At 49.1% G+C, this 18,764-nt stretch overlaps 1 protein-coding gene and 1 long non-coding RNA gene across 19 annotated transcripts in view; one reads left to right on the top strand and one right to left on the bottom strand.

Moving 5' to 3' along the window:
- KIAA1217 (KIAA1217 ortholog) overlaps window positions 1-8,618 on the top strand; it is a 703,089-nt gene extending 694,471 nt beyond the window's left edge. For 10 of the 18 annotated variants that reach the window (XM_027594700.2, XM_027594699.2, XM_027594693.2 and 7 more), the window contains 5 exons: window positions 3,557-3,592; window positions 3,746-3,823; window positions 3,936-5,540; window positions 6,078-6,200; window positions 6,913-8,618. In XM_027594700.2, the coding sequence (XP_027450501.2) occupies window positions 3,557-3,592; window positions 3,746-3,823; window positions 3,936-5,540; window positions 6,078-6,200; window positions 6,913-7,413 (2,343 nt within the window). In that variant the 3' untranslated portion in view covers window positions 7,414-8,618. Of the gene's footprint in view, window positions 1-3,556; window positions 3,593-3,745; window positions 3,824-3,935; window positions 5,541-6,077 lie in introns of all 18 variants that reach the window. The other 8 variants (XM_027594698.2, XM_027594695.2, XM_027594697.2 and 5 more) reach the window with 4 other exon arrangements.
- Window positions 5-16,263, bottom strand: LOC113922603. The gene is made up of 4 exons (XR_003519999.2): window positions 14,832-16,263; window positions 9,993-11,595; window positions 9,178-9,320; window positions 5-2,726 (listed from the first exon to the last, which is right to left on the bottom strand). It is a non-coding gene; the product is annotated as an uncharacterized LOC113922603 (long non-coding RNA).
- Between the last annotated feature and the right edge of the window lie 2,501 nt (window positions 16,264-18,764).

Genomic DNA, 18,764 nt, shown 5'->3' with positions numbered 1-18,764 from the left:
CGGTGACACATTTGCCACCCAGGCCGATGGTCCTTCTTTCCTAGCCCTGACACTAACACCGCTCCTGTGTTTGTCCTTCTGTGCCCTCTCTTTTTTCTCTCGCCTTTTTTTTTTTTTTAAACTAATGGAGACACAGCCTTAGGTTTAATCGGAGATTAATCAGTGACCTCAGTGTTCCTGCATGCAGCACGCAATAGTCTGTGCAGCATTTTAGGCATTATCTTCCCAAACCGAAGAGTATACGTACGCCTTGCAAGATTTTTCTAGAACTCCGGGGAAAAAATAGAAACATCAGTCGAGTGTGTAGCACTTTTTCCAAGTTTTAATAGATCTTCTAGGTTCAACACACCTACATCAGAAGTAGCTGCAAACCTTGGATTCAGGGAAGAAAACCCACGGCAGAGCTGTATGCCTGCCACCATCCACAGGTGTGTCCTCATGGGAACGTACACATATGTATCTGCACACATGTTCGAGAATGCCAGACAGAATTTTTGTTAGGTACTACACATTCTCAAACTATACCTTGCAAGACAGTAAGTCCAGTCTGGGTTTAGTGCTAATACACATCGTGGCATCCTGATGGCTTCAAGACAGATGTCCAGGCTCTGAAACAAAATTTGCTGTCATTACCTAAGTACTTTAGGGAAAGGATCTTGGCCTGATTGTCTGAACGTCAACTCTTTAAGTTGCATCTAGATTTTTGGATATAGAGCCATCTTATCTGAAGGAAGCCTCTGTTTACACACCAGGACATCATGACCAACTCAAGTCCTAGCATTTTTCGCCAGGAACGTTTATTTCGGAAATCGAAGGTTCTAGCATCCCCTAGATAAAGTCAAACAAATCAGCCGCCGTGTAGCCTACTAGCGACACCAGGTGGGTACCTCATTCCCTGTATAAGAAAGCTCAGTGATGGGAGATAGAGGATCCCAAGTCAGAGGGCTGTTCTAACATAATCCTTCAAGAGATACAGTCCTGGGGCTTGTAGCTCCCAGCCGTGAGGCCCTGCCAGGGAGGCCGTGCTCCTCCTCCCTGTCTCACGGCCATCACGAGGCCTCCTGCAAACTGCATCTGCCACATAACTGACGTATAGAACTGTTACAGGCCAGGTGAGGGGGAATTTCTGTGCACCAGCAGAGGTTATGAGACTATTATTGATAAATCTTTCTCATGAAGAAAATCTCCTGTTAATTTGGATTGAACCCATGTGACACCATACTGGAAATACATTGCTCTTGGGATTGCCCTACGTGGCCTTATTAAAACCAGCTCATGAAAGGCCGTCGCAGACCCTGGGTCACAGGGCATGCCTGGGCTAATGGGACTGTTTCTGGCCAAAGTGCTGCCTGGGAACCGGGAAGTTCTGGAAGATCCCTCTAGGGACAATCATTGTCTCACAGAATTTTGCTAATTGGCGAAAAAGTTGCATGAGATTTCTTGCCCTGCGATTAGAAAGCCATATCCTTCCGGTTCCGTTCATCTCAGTCGAGTTCCTCAGATAAGCAGGTCTGTAGTAAGAGCCTTGGAGGGACATTAGTGCTTTATTGTAGATCATTATACTCAGGAGATTGACCTGTTTCATAATAACCATGAGTATCGGACTTGTCCTCAAATTTGTATCATTATTAACCTCTCTGTGGTCTATTCATCTACTCTTCTATAAATCAAATATTTTTTTAAAATTTTCTCCTATTGTCATGAAGCGCTAGCTTAGTAAGTACTTCACTTGTATGCAGTTTTCCTATAACTATGTCTCTGATGATTTTGGTTGATTGCCCATATGCATTTTGAGCCTGCTACACAGTTGTCTGAACAATCCAAACCTAAGGGCCTATATAAGCAGATATTAAGAGGCTTACTTACCTTTTACACAGAGTCTTGGCCATCTGAGAGCGTATCTAAGATGTCATTGTGAGATTACCTGACATTTGTGACCAAGCTACCCTGGAAAACTTGGGTTTTGCACCTGCTTTGATACACTCATTCTTTTTTCTAGCCCAGTGACAAAAATGACAGGTCATGTGAAACCTACCCTTGTGACATCTTTATCTTAGTGGCTTTCATCGGAGTATGCCTGCTACTACATCCGTTTTAAAATGTGTATGTTCCCGGGTGACACTTGAAATACTTAACAATGGGTATGGCATGGGCTGGGACCGACCAGAACAGAGGCCAACCTGACCCGTCAGCTGCACGGGTGTCACACATGTCAATTCCTTGTCCAGTTCATGGGTAACTTCTCACTCGAGTCCTAGCATGGTACGCTAACTCCATGTTTGGGGTCAAGACCTCATTTATTCTTCTTCAGACATTTTTACTGGATGTGTTAGTTGTTTAATAACCCAAGTTTAAAATCCCACCTTAGACATGACGTTGTTCAACCCCACCAGCTGAATCGTTGCACATACTTGGAGGCCTTACTGGGACGAGGGCAAATGAAAGAGGCAGGTGTTGGGTAGCTAACGTACCTTGTATCCTGTACGGTGTTTCCATGTGATTAATACTGACTCTGTTGTTTGTGTGTTACCCCTTGAAGATGTCTGGATGCTCTTTCCATTTGTAACAGGGGGTGGGATTGCTCGGGGTTGACTTTGGCGGGGCCTGGTTATTGTGCTTTGTTACGGTGTCGTTGCTTTCACCAAACAACTTCCTTGGGACTGTGCTCCATCTATCACCGCCTCCTCCTCTCGGGCTTCGGCAACAAGAAGAGAAGGCAGCAGTGCCTGGGAAATGATGAGACACGGCTAGTGTTAGTATCACGGCAGGGCCCGAGGGGACAGACACACACGTGCCGGAAAAGGCCACGCTGCCTGGTCAAGCACTGTCCACACCCGGCCCTCACCGCTGGCTTCTCACGCCCTGAATCTTGGTGAGAGCCTCAGAAATGGACCTTCGCTCCGTGTCGGAGGATTTAGAGACTAAAAGCTGAATTACGATGTCACGGCCATCATTTTAGTCTCACATGTCTGCTTTGGAAATGTTTAGACATTTTGGCAACATTACCATTCTGAATTTGGATTTGATGATCGCCTTGGGTATTGTTAGTTTAAAGGTTGTTGTGACACGTTACGTGGCGAGTCCAAGTAAAAAACTGCAAGTCCCTTTTCAGTCTGCCCTTTGACCGGGGAATAATTATGGGGTATTTTTTCATCTCCAAGTACCACACCCAACAAATGCAGAGTCCTTATAGGACAGTTTCCGCAAGAGAAGCAGAGATAGTACTGAAAGACCTAGCTGGAAGGGACATGAAAAATCTCCTGGTCTAGTTCCTCGGCTTATAAGCAAGAAAACTGAGGCCCAGAAAAGCGAAGGTAACACAGTTAAGTGGCAGGTCTGGATTAGAATGAGAATCTTCTGCCTGCTGAGATACTGTGCTTTCGACAGCGCCACGCCCCTCTTCCCGTGTTAGATTCCGCTAGGCTCACAATCAGATGCTGGAAGGAGAACGTGTTGATACAGAATCGGTCCCTTTATTCTCTTAACTGCTCCCTCACAGAATTCAAAACACTTAAAATACTTTGCTAATTGAGATTTTCGTCTTGTGCAAACACAGGGCATTTTTGGAAGTTGGAGAACAAAGCAACCCAAGGTAAACAGAGCTATATAGGCTTTGGACTAGTGTGTAACAAATGTGCTTGGCCCGCATGGTTTGGAAGTGTTAAATTAAAGGAACAATTTAGTGATAGTCCACCTTGGGGGGATGTGGTTTTGTGGAGTAACATGTCCTACACTGTTCTACCAGAATTTGGAATTTTTCCATGAAGACGTACGGAAATCTGATGTTGAATATGAAAATGGCCCCCAAATGGAATCCCGAAAGGTGAGTTTAGCAGATCTGTGTTCCAAATGATACTGTGCAGATTAATTCCCTTCTTTTGCAGATCCATTTCTGATTAATGTGTGTGGTTTCCCTCCTTCATTGTCCCTCTCAGGTTACCGCAGGGGCTCTAGCACCTCTTGACCATCCTAAGTGGGAAACAGCAATGGGGAATGGTATTTCTGATGCATCAAGAACCTTAGAGTACAAAACAGACATCCAAAAGAAGGAAAATTCCATATCCAACAAGAGTTTATTTAGAGACAGTAGAAACTACTCCCAGAAAAATGTGTCTAAGGTCAACTCCAGCTACCCTGGCACTAGTCCATTGGAAGTTGAAATAAACAAAGGACCTAAGAGCTCAGGACCACAGCACCCTCTATGTGACACTGAGCATCAGAAGATGAATTATGGAAAGACAAAGGAGATGATGAGTCTAGAAGGACCAGAAAATACAGATAGGTGTGACCTTCACTCTCCCACTAGGTCAACTGAATTGAGCTCATGTGATGTCAAAACTCAAGATCAAGAGGTTCCCATGACAGAGTTCGGCCAGGTCATTCTGAGACCTAAGGGGGCACGGCATGTGAACGTGAACCTCAGCGAGGATGGGGAGTCGACCCCGAGTTCTCCCACTGAGGAAAACGCGACCCCCGACAACATTGCCTTCATGATTACCAAAACCGCAGTCCAGGTTCTCTCCAGTGGGGAGGTCCGAGACATAGTGAGCAAAAAGGGGGAAGATGTACAGACGGTTAATATTGATGCCAAAAAAGAGACAACTTCCCGACAAGGAGGAACTGAAAACGAAGAGCCAGTCGTGTGCCTGGACAAGAAACCAGTTATCATCATCTTTGACGAACCCATGGACATCCGGTCTGCGTATAAGAGACTTTCGACCATATTCGAGGAGTGCGATGAGGAATTAGAGAGAATGATGACAGAGGAAAAGATAGAGGAGGAGGAAGAAGAGGAAAACGGAGACCCAGGGGTCCAGAACAATGCTTCCCGAAGGTTCCCCGAAGAGGTGGCCTCTGGCGGCCCTGGACCGGCGCGGCAGGCTGACGGGGAGTTACAGCCGCACTGCCTGTCGGCCAGGGCTGACGCATCACGAGGACAGGAAATGAATAAAAGGGAGTGGGGCAAGTTCAGCCAAGCAGATTCTCCAAGTTCAGAAAGCAAGGGCGACGGGACAGATGACCAGTTTGAAAACCCCAAGAAGAAGTTCAAGTTCAAATTCCCGAAAAAGCAACTGGCGGCTCTCACTCAGGCGATTCGCACAGGAACCAAAACGGGGAAGAAGACTTTGCAGGTGGTGGTCTACGAGGAGGAGGAGGAAGACGGCGCCTTGAAGCAGCACAAGGAAGCCAAGCGATTTGAAATAACTCGGTCTCAACCCGAAGACACCCCCAAAAGCATGCTTCGGAGACCAGAGCCGCCCGGTCCAGAGAGCCCAGCCCTGATTTCCAGAACTGATGAAATTCGAAAAAATACCTACAGGACGCTGGACAGCCTGGAGCAAACTATTAAACAGCTTGAAACCACCATCAGTGAAATGAGTCCAAAAGCTCTAGTTGACGCTTCATGCTCTTCCAACAGAGATTCTGTTGCAAGCTCACCCCACATAGCCCCAGAGGCCTCTCCCCGCTCCCTGCTAGTTCTGGATGAAGCTCCCACTGCCCCAGAGCCCCCCTCGTCCGTACCTTCGGCTTCACGTAAGGTATCTTGGTCTGATGGAAAGTGAAAAGACCCAGCTGCTTTCTTACATCTGCCATAATCACCATTAGCAACAGGTGTCTTGTGATTGACTTGCTTCCTTTCAGGTGGCTCGTTGTGTTTTGTTTTTTGTTTTGTTTTGTTTTTGTCTGTTCTCCACGATCCCTTTCTCTCACACTTTCTCCCTCACCTTCAAAACAACAACTAGGTGTCTAACAGCTAATCGATTCTCTTTTTATCTCTGTTGCTGATTGGTGTTGGGTAAACGCAAGGATGCTGGGCCGGTCATTTGCTGTTGAAATGATTGCTCTGATACTCACATTAAAATCCGTTTGATCAGTAGTGGAGCAGTTTATTCTGTTTGATTCTTCAAATTAACCCCAGTGGTGTCTCCTGATGTCCGTCTCCTAGATCTGTCCTGCATGTAGGGCTGTGGCTTCTCACGTTGACCTTCTCTGCACACAGCGGGAGACCCTCGGCGATAACCCACTCATGTGCTTCTCCTTCTCTTCCTCCCCTGCCCCGCTGCTCCTTCCCCCAGGGCTCCGCTGGGACCCCACAGACGAGCAGGATGCCGGTCCCCATGAGCTCCAAGAGCAGACCCGGAAGCCTGGACAAGCCTGGCAAGCCATCCAAACTGCAGGATCCCCGCCAATATCGTCAGGTAGTTTTACCTTAAACCCAATTTCGGATGGACGCTATTGCGGTTAAGAAGCAAGTTGCTGACTTAGTTTATACCAAATCTTGTGTTTTCCTTGTGAGATACGGTTTACATAGACATCCGGGATCTGGGGCATGAAGAAAGTCTAAAAAAACCTTTGTTAAACTTTCCACCACGCTTTTGCATGCTTACGACTATGTGACTCCAAAGTTTAACTGTTAACGCGGGGTGCCAGGCCCATTGGCTTTTCTTTGGTGAAGGGAGTCGCTCATCAGAACCCCTTGGGAAACCGAGGCACCCCTGTCCTTGACCTCCCCTGAAAGTCACCAGTACTAACGGATATGCTGACTGCATTGCATTCGAGGCACATTAACTGTCCATCACGATGCCCCAGCCCCACCCCCACCCCCGTGAGCACCCAGACGCATGGCCAGCCTAGCACCTGGGAACGGGGAGTGGGATCATGTGCCTGTTCTCACCGACGACACCTGTTCTTCCTTTTTCTCCCTCTTCTGCACATCCTGCGCTCTGTGCTTTGGGGGTTTCTGCCAGGTCCAGGACAGCACAACGGGACTTAGCTCAGGCCTTGAACTGGTTCGGTTTGGTTTGGTCTCTGTGATTTAATGATTCTCAGAAGGGCTGTGTTGCCAGACCCTCTGGATCGATCGTGTTACCAGCTCTCTGACAAACTGTCTCCCGCCATCTTTATTCACAGGCTAATGGAAGTGCTAAGAAAGCTGGTGGGGACTGTAAGCCTACTTTCCCCTCCTTACCTGCTTCTAAGATTCCAGCCCTTTCTCCCAGCTCTGGGAAAAGCAGTTCTCTGCCCTCTGCTAGTGGCGACAGCTCTAACTTGCCTATTCCACCTACTACTAAACCATCGGTTACTTCTAACCCTCTCAGCCCCCAGACAGGACGATCCGCCCCCTCTGCCTCCCTCATCCCCTCTGTCTCTAATGGCTCCTTAAAGTTTCAGAGCCTCACTCATGCAGGTAAAGGCCACCATCTCTCATTCTCGCTGCAGACTCAAAACGGCCGAGCAGCCCCTTCCCCCCCCTCCTCCTCCTCCTCCCCGCCCTCCCCCGCCTCCCCCACGTCACTGAATCAAGGTGCCAAGAGCATCAGGACCATCCATACTCCCGGCCTCACCAGCTACAAGGCACAGAATGGAAGTTCAAGCAAAGCCACCCCATCCACAGCAAAGGAAACCTCTTAAAGGCCAAATCCTGTTAGGCACAAGTCGGAGTTACATTTAAAAAAAATATATTTTTTTTTTCAACAGTCTTCAACAGCTGTTTTCACAAGAGAATGTACCATATTGCTGTACTGTGAGGCTTAATGCTAAGTATGTGCTAAATACTGGATGAATAGATTTCAGTAAAGCTCGTTTGTTTTTGTTTTTGTTGTTTTTACTTTGTTGCTGTTGTAATTACACAGTGTTTACTGTCTCTATTCCATACCTGTTACATGAAGTAAGCATGTGTTATCAAAAGAGTGGCTGGCAGGAAAGAAGAGTGAGTGTGAGACTGGGCGGGGTGGGGGGGGAGATGTATTCAGCATGTAAAACATGTATGATTCCAGAATTTTAGTATGTTTTGTACAAAAATATTTTTCATTACGGAGACTAGACGTGAACAGAGAAATACACAAGTGTGACTATACAAATTGTAAAACAGATACTATAATATTTCCTTTTATTTTAGTGTTATTTAGCTTTATTACAGATTTCTATTTTTGTCAGAACTTCATGGTTCCTTTCGAGATCCTTTTTGCCAAAAACATTTTGATACTATAGCATTGTACATGTGAAAGTAGTGTGCTAGACAATATGCCCTTGAACTTCTGCACAAGCCAACCCAGAGGCGCGTGTAGAAGGCAGTTTATCAGTCCTGTTGCACTGCCATGAAAATTAGGTATGATGATTTGCAGCCCAAGCAAGCGAGCTTTCTTTACTTTTCTTTCGTTCTCTTTTTTTCTCTTCTTTTCGGTTTTTTTTTTTCTTTTTTAACATATTGGGATTCTCTAGTTGCTTTCTTTGCAGTATCGAACCCCTTCCTTTGTTTTCAGAGACCTGGCAACCCACACTATTGCATTGTGGATTTTAACATGTACACTTCTGTACGGTTCTGTCAACTGATCAACTTTTGTACATATATAAATAGACATCAGAAATACTGGATGTGACAGCACAGAGTAGTTTTCCCACACCAAAGTTAATTTTTATGCATGCTTTAAAACTCTATCTCGGGATGGGCAGAAATGGGGGCTCCCCGTACATTTTTAAAAAGCAACAAGTTTGCACAGCTGGAGTGTTTTTTGTAAATAAATGTATTTGTATAACACAGTCATGTAATATACAGAACTATAAGCAGAGACTTTGCAAAACTAAATAAAGGGCTGCATGCTTATTTTTTTGTACGTCGTCCCTCGAACTACTTCCTAGTCAGAGAACAAGCGTAACTATCACCGAGTTAAATGGTTTGGGTTTTGAGGACATTGTCGGTGACGTGTAACCGGACACGAACTGGTTTTCTGAGTCATGCTGAGTTCCTGATAAATGCATTGCAAGCGTGGTGCCTTCTGGTGTAACCTGTTGACACTCATCTCTGCGGCTTACCCAAGGCTTGCCTACCAGAAAGCAAACCTGGGGACAAAGTTTCCACCCTCATTGACCAGAGGGGCTCGTGTTACTTTCTCTTTTTTAATTTCCAGTAGAAGTAAAGTAGAAATAAACCATCATTGTCACTGTCATCTTTTGGAGTTCTCAATTTTAAAAAATACCGTCCGGGTAGAGAGACCCATGCGAGTCAACATGACACTCTGTGTATTCATTTGAAAAATGGGAAGAACAGTTAGTGCAAATAACACCAAAATTATGAATCACAAACAGGAACAGTCTCAGGGAGCTGCCTATTGTTTTTTGCCTCCAAAATATTTAACTTGGTTTGATGTAAAGGGTAAATTATTATTACTTTAGCACCTGGTTGTTAGTGGTCCTCAGCTTCAAGTGTACAGAGCTGGGATGCCTTCATCAGAAATAGTATATTCTGTCTCTCCTCATATGAACTGTAATCACAGGTCTCAGGGAGGGCTCGGAAAGTCGTCATCTTAGAGTTTGTAGGCCTAAAATGTTGCAACACGTCAATCATGTCCCATCACAACTCAACAACTATGTTAAAATACATACAGCAACCAGCTGACTCGCACCAGTTTATTTGCTCCTCTGTACGGACAAGCTGAGAATTCTTTGTAAGCAGCTAACCACAGGTGGTGGCTCCCATCCTCAGTTTACCCTCCAACTTCCCAGAGTGCTGGCAGGGCTCTACAGGGGATGGTCAATTGCAGCCGATGTCATGAAGAATGGGACATGTCCCCCGGGTAAGGAACAACTCAACACAGCTCAGGCATAACCCTGAGACCCAGCAAAGTGCTGCCTGCCTCCTCAGGACCTTGGAAACTGAGGGAAACTGAGTCCAGGTGTGTGCGGGCTGCCTCTGACAACACTTAACGGAAAGGCACCTTGGTTCCTTTAACAGCTAAAATGGGTGATGCTGGGTAGGAGCTGCTAGGTTTTCAGATTTTGTTCAACCACTATTAGACTCTCGCTACATTATCTTTGAAGCTCATCATCCAACTAACAGATTGTTGCATCTGAAAAAAATACTCTTGGAAATAAACCATAGGGGCTTCTCAGATTCATTCAACAATCCATCAGCCCGTGCTGTGTGCTGGTTGTGCAGCCTGGGCCATGCCTCAGTTTCTCATCTGTGAGTGGAGAATAATAACAGAACCTACCTCATAGGATTGTTGAGAAGATTAAATTCGATGTGTGGAAAATTCTTAAGACAGAGCCTGACGGGCGCCTGGGTGGCTCAGACGGTTAAGTGTGCGAGTCTTGATCTTGGTTCAGGGCATGATCTCAGGGTCATGGGATTGAGCCCCTCATCCGGCTCCACATTGGGTGTGGAGTGTGCTTAAGATTCTCTCTCTCCCTCCAAAAAAAATAATAATCAATAAATGTTTTTAAAAATTAAGAAAAAAAGCCTGACACAGATGCACACTCGATAAAGGTTAGGACTGTTGGCCTTCTCACTGCTATACTCATTAACTGGACACTGTTCCTGTTCTTAAAAGGCTTCCATCTAGTTGTGGAAGGGGTGGCACAGACATGGGCAGGCGGAGAAGTCAGACGAACCTAACGGTGGGCAGCGGGAGTCCAGAGGAGAGGTGGTTCACCGAGGTGATGGCATTTGGCCCTCCCTGGTACAATACAGAACTTTTAATAGCGCTGCAGCATTAAAGAGACTGCCTTTCTTTCACTGCTACCTGTGACTCCGACTCTTTCCAAAGCAAAACAAAAGATTGACACCGTCTTGCAACATAAGCCAAGGTCCTAGAATCACGGCTACGAAAGAGTGGTCCTTTTGCAAGGTTGCGTTTTCAGGATTGGGAGAAGGTGTACCCCCAAATCACCCCAGCCAGACTCCCCAAATGGTGGGAGGAGTTGATGTCCACCCCTAAGCTGAGTACCAGGGGCAAGACCCGTGAGGAAAAGGAGACACGTCCTCTGGGCTCCCAAAGCGGCTTTGGCCATGCCTGTCCCCAGTCTGCTTCCCAAGTGCCCCACTCTGTAATTCAAACTAACTTCTTCCCCTCTCCATGGCTCTGAAAATGCGAAAGCATTTGAGAGCAACCAAGAAGCTTTTTTGGAGGGAGTGGAGGAATGCGGACTGCTTCAACCAAAAATTCTAGAGGTCATTTTGCAGAAGCAAGCAGGTGACATTGTTGGGGAAACACACCCTGGGCCACAGACAACAGTGAGCTCTGATCTATGCTCCTGAGAAGATAATGTCCCAAAGAAAGAAACTGATCATGTGAGCACTTTTGAGGAGGGAACCCCAGATCTGCCAGGGCTCACAGCCATCTAGCTCAAAACAAAAGCTCATCCTGATGACCTGGAGGTTAGAAGGTCAAGTTATGCTCGACACACTGCACGAAGAAGGCGGGGGAGCTTCCAGTGCATTCCTAGACTTACACAAAATGCTTAATTTGTTTAATTGCCTAGCACTGATGGGGAAGTCCTTGGTCCTCACGCCTGTGAACACATCAACAATAACTGCCATCTGCTGCCTATTATGGGCCAGGTTATGCTGAAGGGTTTTGCACATACCGCCTTTTAATCCTCACAAAAACCTTGTGAAAAAATTACTGTCATTATCTCTTCCCCGTCGTGCTGTAGAGAATGGGCTGAGTAAGAGAGAAAAGGAACAGGGCGCGCGTTTGGGATGAGGCGGACGTATAGGCATCTGACCGTTCTGCTTGGGATCGGGGACCCTCAGGTTGTCTCCGAAAGGACTTGCCAAGCAGTTTTTCATTCCTGGACCAAACGATAGAGCATCTTTAAAACAAAAACAAAAACAAAAACTCGTTCATTTAGGCGTCATGACAAATTTTGGCTGCCTCACCTTCAAAAATGGGCAGGTAGAGAAGCACTCAGCTTAGGGGGTTAATATTCTCATCCAGCGTCACTTGGAAGGCAGGTGAAGCTGGGTCGTTACCTGGGATGACCAATTTCTTTTTCCCTAAGCAGGTGGACGAAAACCCGAAAGCACCAGGGCCAGACGGTAGGGAAATCAACCCACCTGCCAGAAAGGCCCCCGCCCCGCCCACTCAAACCACGCCCCTGCCCCGCCTACACTCCGCTAGGCCACGCCTCTCCCTCGCCCTCAGTCCTCTGCCCAGGCAGAACCTGGTTGCTACAGCACCTTCTCCACTCAGTCCCGGACCTAAAGGGCTCCCAAGCGCCCCTCAAAGGCATTTCTAGGAGTTTTATTTCCCGACACATCCCAGGCACCAGGCACGGGACTTGCGAGTGGGCAGTTCAGCCCCTCAGAGAGTCTTTGAAATGCGAGGATGAGGGTCTCAGTCTTAACCGGATCCTGTGCTCCCTTTTAAGTTACAAATGCTTTGTAGGAAATAAAATTCTTGTTGATACATCCTACCTACTCACGTAGTTTCAAAAACTAAGCAAAACAATCTAGTGCCCCGTCGGTTATATAACGAAGCCATCACGCGGCCACACGCATGAACAGAACACAGCAACAGATGCATTTGCTTCATTTGGAGACTCAAACCCCAAGAACGCTTTGTTAATGTGACTTCTCCCCTAGAGAGTGAATGACTCTGAAGCTTCAAAGCAAATTCTCCCTCATTTTACACCTTCTTGGAAAGTTTTTTGCGTATTTTAAGAATGCCCAAAAGCTTATTTGTAAAGCAGAATTGGCCTGAAGGCTCAGATCATTGTAAATAGGTTTTTCACTCACATGAATGTTCAGTGGGACGTCACCAGGTTCTGCTGGAGGGGGCCGTTCCTGGCCGACCACGGCAGGCCACACCCACGCCACACCTCATCACTGGGACAACTTCCAAGCTCTCCACAAATAACCTACACTTGCCTCTAAAGGGCAGAACTGCTTTGGCTGAGAACCACGGGGCATAGAGTAGTAAGGAACACACACTTCATTGCTGAAAAAGTCCGGGCAAACCCCAAGGGCGGTAAGGATCCAGCCATGAAGTTCCAGCCCAGTGAGCCCTTCTCCACAAGATGGCAACACTTAGGGGACACACTCGGGGCTCGGGTCCACTTGAATGGCCTGCCATTTCTGGAACTTGTTCCCGAAACCTCTAGCCATACTCACATTTATGCTCCCTCCATTCATGCCTGGAAGAGCAAGTGATTAACGACAGAAGAAACCCAACCTCTAAGCATTTGTAAGGAGGAAAGGGGCAGGAAATCTTAAGAAGATGGGGGGGGGATGGATTTCTCTCTTCTAAACGTTGAAGCTCTGGGATTAGCAAGGTGCTGAGTCATTTAGAACCAGAACTCTGCCTTGCCACAGACACCATCTCCTCTCCCACCTCACATGAAAGTGGGGGAAACAGGCTGATGGCCAGTGGGATACACCCTAGCAGCAGAAGAACCTAAGAAAGCCCGCTCTTCCATTTGGGATAAACTCTCCTCGTGTTCCAGGTTCACAAACTTGGCTGCCCCCTGTGATCACAAGGCTGGGACCTGGGTCCCACCCACAGAGAGTCTAAATCAGGGAGGACAAAGGCTCTGTCTGTGCAGGGGATTATCATCAAACCTTTCCAGGCGATTCTAATGGGAAGCCAGGGCTGAGAACCTGGGTCTCACACTAGAATGCAGCGGCCCCAGAAGTAATGAGAAGATGTTGTCTCTTAAAAATAAAAGGTGACTATTACCCCAAGATAGCAGATTCAAACTTGAAAAGTATTTCAATTTTTTTTTTCGAACTTTCCAACTGTTTAAATTGGAAAGTCACCAGTACAAACCAGTTCACTACTGGACATCGTCTTTCCCTCCCAACCGACAGTGTGGCTCGGTGGACCTAGAGCTTTGCTCGTGTTTTGACCTTTCCAGTGCTGCCGGGTCTCCCAACACTGGCTACACTTAGGGCTTGTTTGTTTGCAGGTAGCCAACAATTCGAGTATTCAAGTGCCTTTGGAGTGAAGGTACATGACACTGTACCTCCTCCCTTAGCCTCTGGAGATGCCCCGAGTCCCCACAATGGTTCCTAATGGTTGGTTAAATGAGACATTTCAAGTGCCCTTGTTACAGAGGTCCCACCTGATGGTGAATTCCAATTTAGTGATGGGTTTCAAATGGTGCATCTAGGTCTCCGTTTGCAATATCATGAACGTATAGTATAAGCAAAAAGAAAAGCAAAAACAAAGTGCAGAACCACTCCTTTTGGGGAGGAGACCCGTGGGAGGGTGACGCACGTAGGTATGAAAACTCTTTGAGTGATACGGGATCTGAGGACAGGGCGGAGAGTACAGAAGCCCACGGTGAGCAGAGGAGGACCAAGCAGGAGAAGCCTATCTCCTACTTCCACCTCGGTCCGGTGAGAAGGTCAGAGGGTGGTGTGTAGTCTCCCAGATTTAGGTTAGAAACGTAGGCGGAGGGGCACCTGGGTGGCTCGGTCGTTAAGCGTCTGCCTTCAGCTCAGGTCATGGTCCCAGGGTCCTGGGATCGAGCCCCGCATCGGGCTCCCTGCTCGGCGGGAAGCCTGCTTCTCCCTCTCCCACTCCCCCTGCTTGTGATCCCTCTCTCGCTGTGTCTCTCTCTGTCAAATAAATAAATAAAATCTTAAAAAAAAAGAAGAAGAAATGTAGGCAGAGCCAGGCCCACGCCAAGAGGGCTTCTCCCCTCCCAAGAGCCCCTAGTCTGTCCCTGAAGGGTGGCCCAGCACCTTAGCCCAGCTCCCGGCCCCCAGTTTCTCTCTTTCTTTCAGAGAAGACCTTCTTGGTTGTCACCCCCCACCCCTCCAAGCCCACCGGCTTCCGCTCCCTTTCCTGGGGGTCTTTCCCCGGCTGATCTAGTGTTCATCAGACTGCACTCCCCAGCGCGAGAGTGTGGGGCCTCAGCGCCTCTTGCCTCCATACCCCTGGTCTCCTCTAAGACAGAAAGGGCCTCCCAGGCAGGGTCCCTGTTCTTTCCGAAGCAGAGGGCCCTGTCTACCTCCTGTACCTTGAGAAGTGTTTTCTGCCCCAACGTCTGGAGAAAACCAAAGCAAGAGGGTATATTTTACTCATCAAAAAGAGTTCACTAACCTGGAAGTGGAGTCAGGGAAGGAGACTTCCAGGAATAAATAGATCACTGTATAGTGACTGCAATCAGACTTTCTCCATTTCCACAGAGGACTAGAATCACGCAGTGGAAGGGCTCTGCCAGGTCTGACACACTTTCCACATTCTTTGGAGAAAGAATGTTCTTTCAGAGAGTGACTCCAGAGGAAGAGGCCATGCTCTTCTCTGCCCTTCTGCAGGGCCCCTCTCCGGGAAGTCTGGATCAGGGCTCCTGCTAGGAGCACCCTCTTCTTCATTGCATTTAGGGGAGTCAGAATTATACGGTGGTGTGAGTGGTCAGCGCAATCAGTAAGTACAGGGATTAATGTCTGTGCGTTCACACGGAGGGGCCCAGCGCTGGACCTGCTAAAACCCACGAAGGACCATGCTCCTCTGTGGAGACACAGGCTGGTGGAGAGGGAGTGGGAAGCTCATGCTGGTCCTACCGTTCACGTCACCCAGAGCGAGGATGTAGTAGTCCCGGAGTCTGCATGGTCTTAGCAAACTACTGTTCACCTGCTGCCACCTGGTGGCCATGCCTGGCACTTCCTCTAAGGGACTGACGAGAGCTCTGCTTCTCACCCCATCTCTCCACTTCTTCATCTGTTTTGGCCACGGTTTTAGAACTGCACAACCCACCAGCAGCGTGCAGCCGTGGCCCCGGCAGGAAGTGTGAGGTAGGTGGCATTGGCCCTCATCGCAGAGTCTCTCCGACCCACTCACGACCTCTCATTACTCCTCTTTGGGGGGAAAGTGATGGTCCCCTAAGGAACGAGAAAATTGACTCTCCCTTCCTAGTACTGCAAGGGGAGAGGAGGGCAGCGGGGACGCGAAGAGCCCAGCATCCAGGGGTCGGCTCCCAAGCCTCGCAGGGCAGGACCCGTGGACAGAAAGTGGGTGCCCCCCACTGCTCAGAGATTGAAGCCTGAACCCCCTCCATGTGAGGGTGGGAGAGAATGAAGTCAGATGAGGTCATGAGGGTGAGGCTCCCAAATGCACACAAAATGTATCCCTGTTACATTTCCGCCTGTTCGCCTCCACAGATCATTCCAGGTACATTTAGATAAAATCCAAATTCTTTAGGGGGGCCCATAGGGCTCTGCTGAGCGGCCCCTGACAACACCTCCTACACCCCCCCCAAAAGGACACTTTTTGCCCCGTGGCGGAAAGCAAAGACAGCCTCTGTGGATCAGGCACTCCCAGCTTGGTAACGCTTGTCGTGAGAATGGCGGGGGAGGTGCGGGAATGTCCCTCCGTAACAAGGGCTCACGCGCTACCAAAAAAAGGTGGACAACTGCCCTGACATCGTTTCGAAGTGCCGCTGTCAGCCCTTGGCTCGTCCAGGCCCTCCGATGTCCGCGCTCACGGTGTGAAAGCCAGGACCCCTCGGCGCCTGCGGTGTCCCCGTCGCGGCCAGGTGGCCTCCAACGGCGGAGGAAAGAAGAGAGGCGACGTCAGCCGTGGGGCGTGGAAACCTCACAGGCCGGGGTGGGGGCGGGGGGAGGCCCGGCACATGCGCGCTGGAGAAGCTCCCCCGAGAGGCCGAGCGCGTAGGTAACGAGGGGCTGCGCTACCTGGACGGTCCACCAGGTGGCACTGCGCCCTCTGCCGGGCTCTCCGCGGCGGGTGGGGACGAAGCGCGAGGGTCTTAACTGGAACCTCCGGCCTCCCTCATCAGCCCGGGGTGGGATGTGACCTGCTCTTCTGAGTCATGTGTGGCCGGGAGTTGAGGGCCAGGTGACCTGAGAATATTCCCTTCGCCTAGAAGAGAATCATCTCTTCCCAGTGTGACCTGGGGTCTTGAGATCTCTCCAAAATGCTGTAGGAACCCCGAGATACAGAAACTGCTCCATGGAGAGGGGCAGTAAGCAGAGTCTTGATGGGTGAGCCGGAAGTCATGAGGCGAAGAGGTGGATAAAGTACCTCATGCTACACATGCGGCCGAAGGGCGCCATCTTGGGAGGACTGGTATGGCGGAGCCTGGGGAGCAGCCTGTGGGGTGAAGGGGGAGACTGGATCCTGGACACTGCGCTCAGAGGTTTTGTCTAATAATTAGTTCATCTCGACCAGCCTCCGGTTATTCTGGCTCTTTGCCCTTGAGGAGGCCCTGGCCACAGCCCCCTAAAATCACCCTTGGGACTTAAAAGAGTGTGTGGCCTCCCGCACCGTTGACCTGCCTCAAGGGCACAAAACCTGCAATGTCACCAGCTCTGTGGTGTCCCTCCTTATCTGGCAATTGTGTGAGATCCTGTGGGGGAAAACTCAAGGCTGTCCTCAGAGAGAACTCAGCATCTGGCAGGAAAGGCAGGACGACGAACAGACACACACCACGGCAGGGCGGGTTCGGTGCATGGGGCGGTGGCAGCACGGAGCCGGACGGCCCTCGCCCACCCACAGGGGAGGAAAACTAGTGCCCTCGGAGAAGCGAGGCAAGGAAAAACTATATTTGGCTGGGCTGGTGCCTTAGGGAGGGAGCAGAGGCGATGTCATAAAAGTAGGGTGGAACCGTAATGAGAAAAGTCTTGCATACTAAGCAACATAATTAGTCATTTTCTTTGTGGGCAAAAGGAAAGTGTTCGTGGATTTTTTTAAGGCAGTTCTTTTTTTTAAAGATGTTATTTATTTATTTGAGAGACAGAGAGAGAGAGAGAGCACAAGCAGGGGGAGCAGGTAGAGGGTGAAGCAGGCTCCCAAGTGAGCAGAGAGCCCAATGTGGGATTCGATCCCAGAACTCTGGAATCATGACCTGAGCCTAAGGCTGACGCGTAGCCGACTGAGCCACCCGGGCACCCATGTTCATGTATTTTAAACAAGAAAGTGACACAACTTGCATCTTGAAAACCATTTTGGAAGTGGGGTAGGGATGAAAGGGGGTGGAGGCTCAGTCTTTCGAGGGCCCACAACAACTAAAGGGACAGATCGCAGAGATTAATAGGAAGAAGGACTCCATCGGTGCCTAATTAGATGTGTGGAGACTGTGTTTCCATGTGGCCCAGAGTCTCACTTCTCCTAACCCTTTGTTCCACCTCTGCCTTCTGCAAAATTAAAATATCCTGCTTGCCCGTGGATGAGATTCAGAAGAGGAAAATCTCTGAATCCCATCGACAGTATGCACCAAGCACATTTCCCCCCCCCCCCTCATTCTGTTGCCATAGCAACACCAGATGCTGCTGGCGCTGAGAAAAATTGACAATATTAAAAAAAAAACAACCACTTTTATTTTTTTAACTGCAAGACCAAGGTTTTGAAACATTAACTCAATTACTTTCTCAAGTTCAGGCACACCAAAGCCTAAAGGAGGACAGACCTCCCAGCAAATGCCTTGACACTTTCCCAGCTGTGTCAAGGAACCGCCCTTCTGGGGGTGACCATGCCATCTGCCACCCCTGAGGTCTAGCTGCGCCCCCTTCCGGTCACCGCCAGAACTGTCCTTTCCTGGTAAGCCCTGTGGTGCTGACAGCCAGCTTGTTCTGGGAAGAAGAGCACACACCCTCATAGAGACCTGTGTGGCAGGCAGCCCAGCTGACAAGCAAGCTTACACGCATGTGAAGGCAGTGCAGGCCGCTGGGAGCACAGGCTCCCCGCCCCCCCGCCCCGCCTCTCAGTGACAGCCACTGAAACACGGGAATAGAAATGGCTCTCTGCCTGGCGATCTTCCCGCCACAGAATTGGAAAAGACCAGGCATTGCCTTGAGTAAGGGACCAGATCAGCTTACTTCCGCCAAGGCCTTTCCTCCTATCCTTCTCAGTGGGAAAAGGGCTGGAAAATGGTACCTGGGGGGCGGTGGCCATTATTCCAGGGATGGGGGAGAGGAGGGGGGGAGGAGGCTGAAGAGAACAGAGGTGCCGGGGGTGATGTCATGGTGGCCAGTGTGGCTCTGAAGTCAGGAAGAGTGGCAGCAACGTCAGTGGTGGCTT

Source organism: Zalophus californianus, chromosome 9 (assembly GCF_009762305.2).
Source record: "Zalophus californianus isolate mZalCal1 chromosome 9, mZalCal1.pri.v2, whole genome shotgun sequence".
NCBI lineage: Eukaryota > Metazoa > Chordata > Mammalia > Carnivora > Otariidae > Zalophus > Zalophus californianus.
The sequence above is the reverse complement of the archived record's forward strand: the minus strand, read 5'-3'. Positions and strand labels throughout refer to the sequence as shown.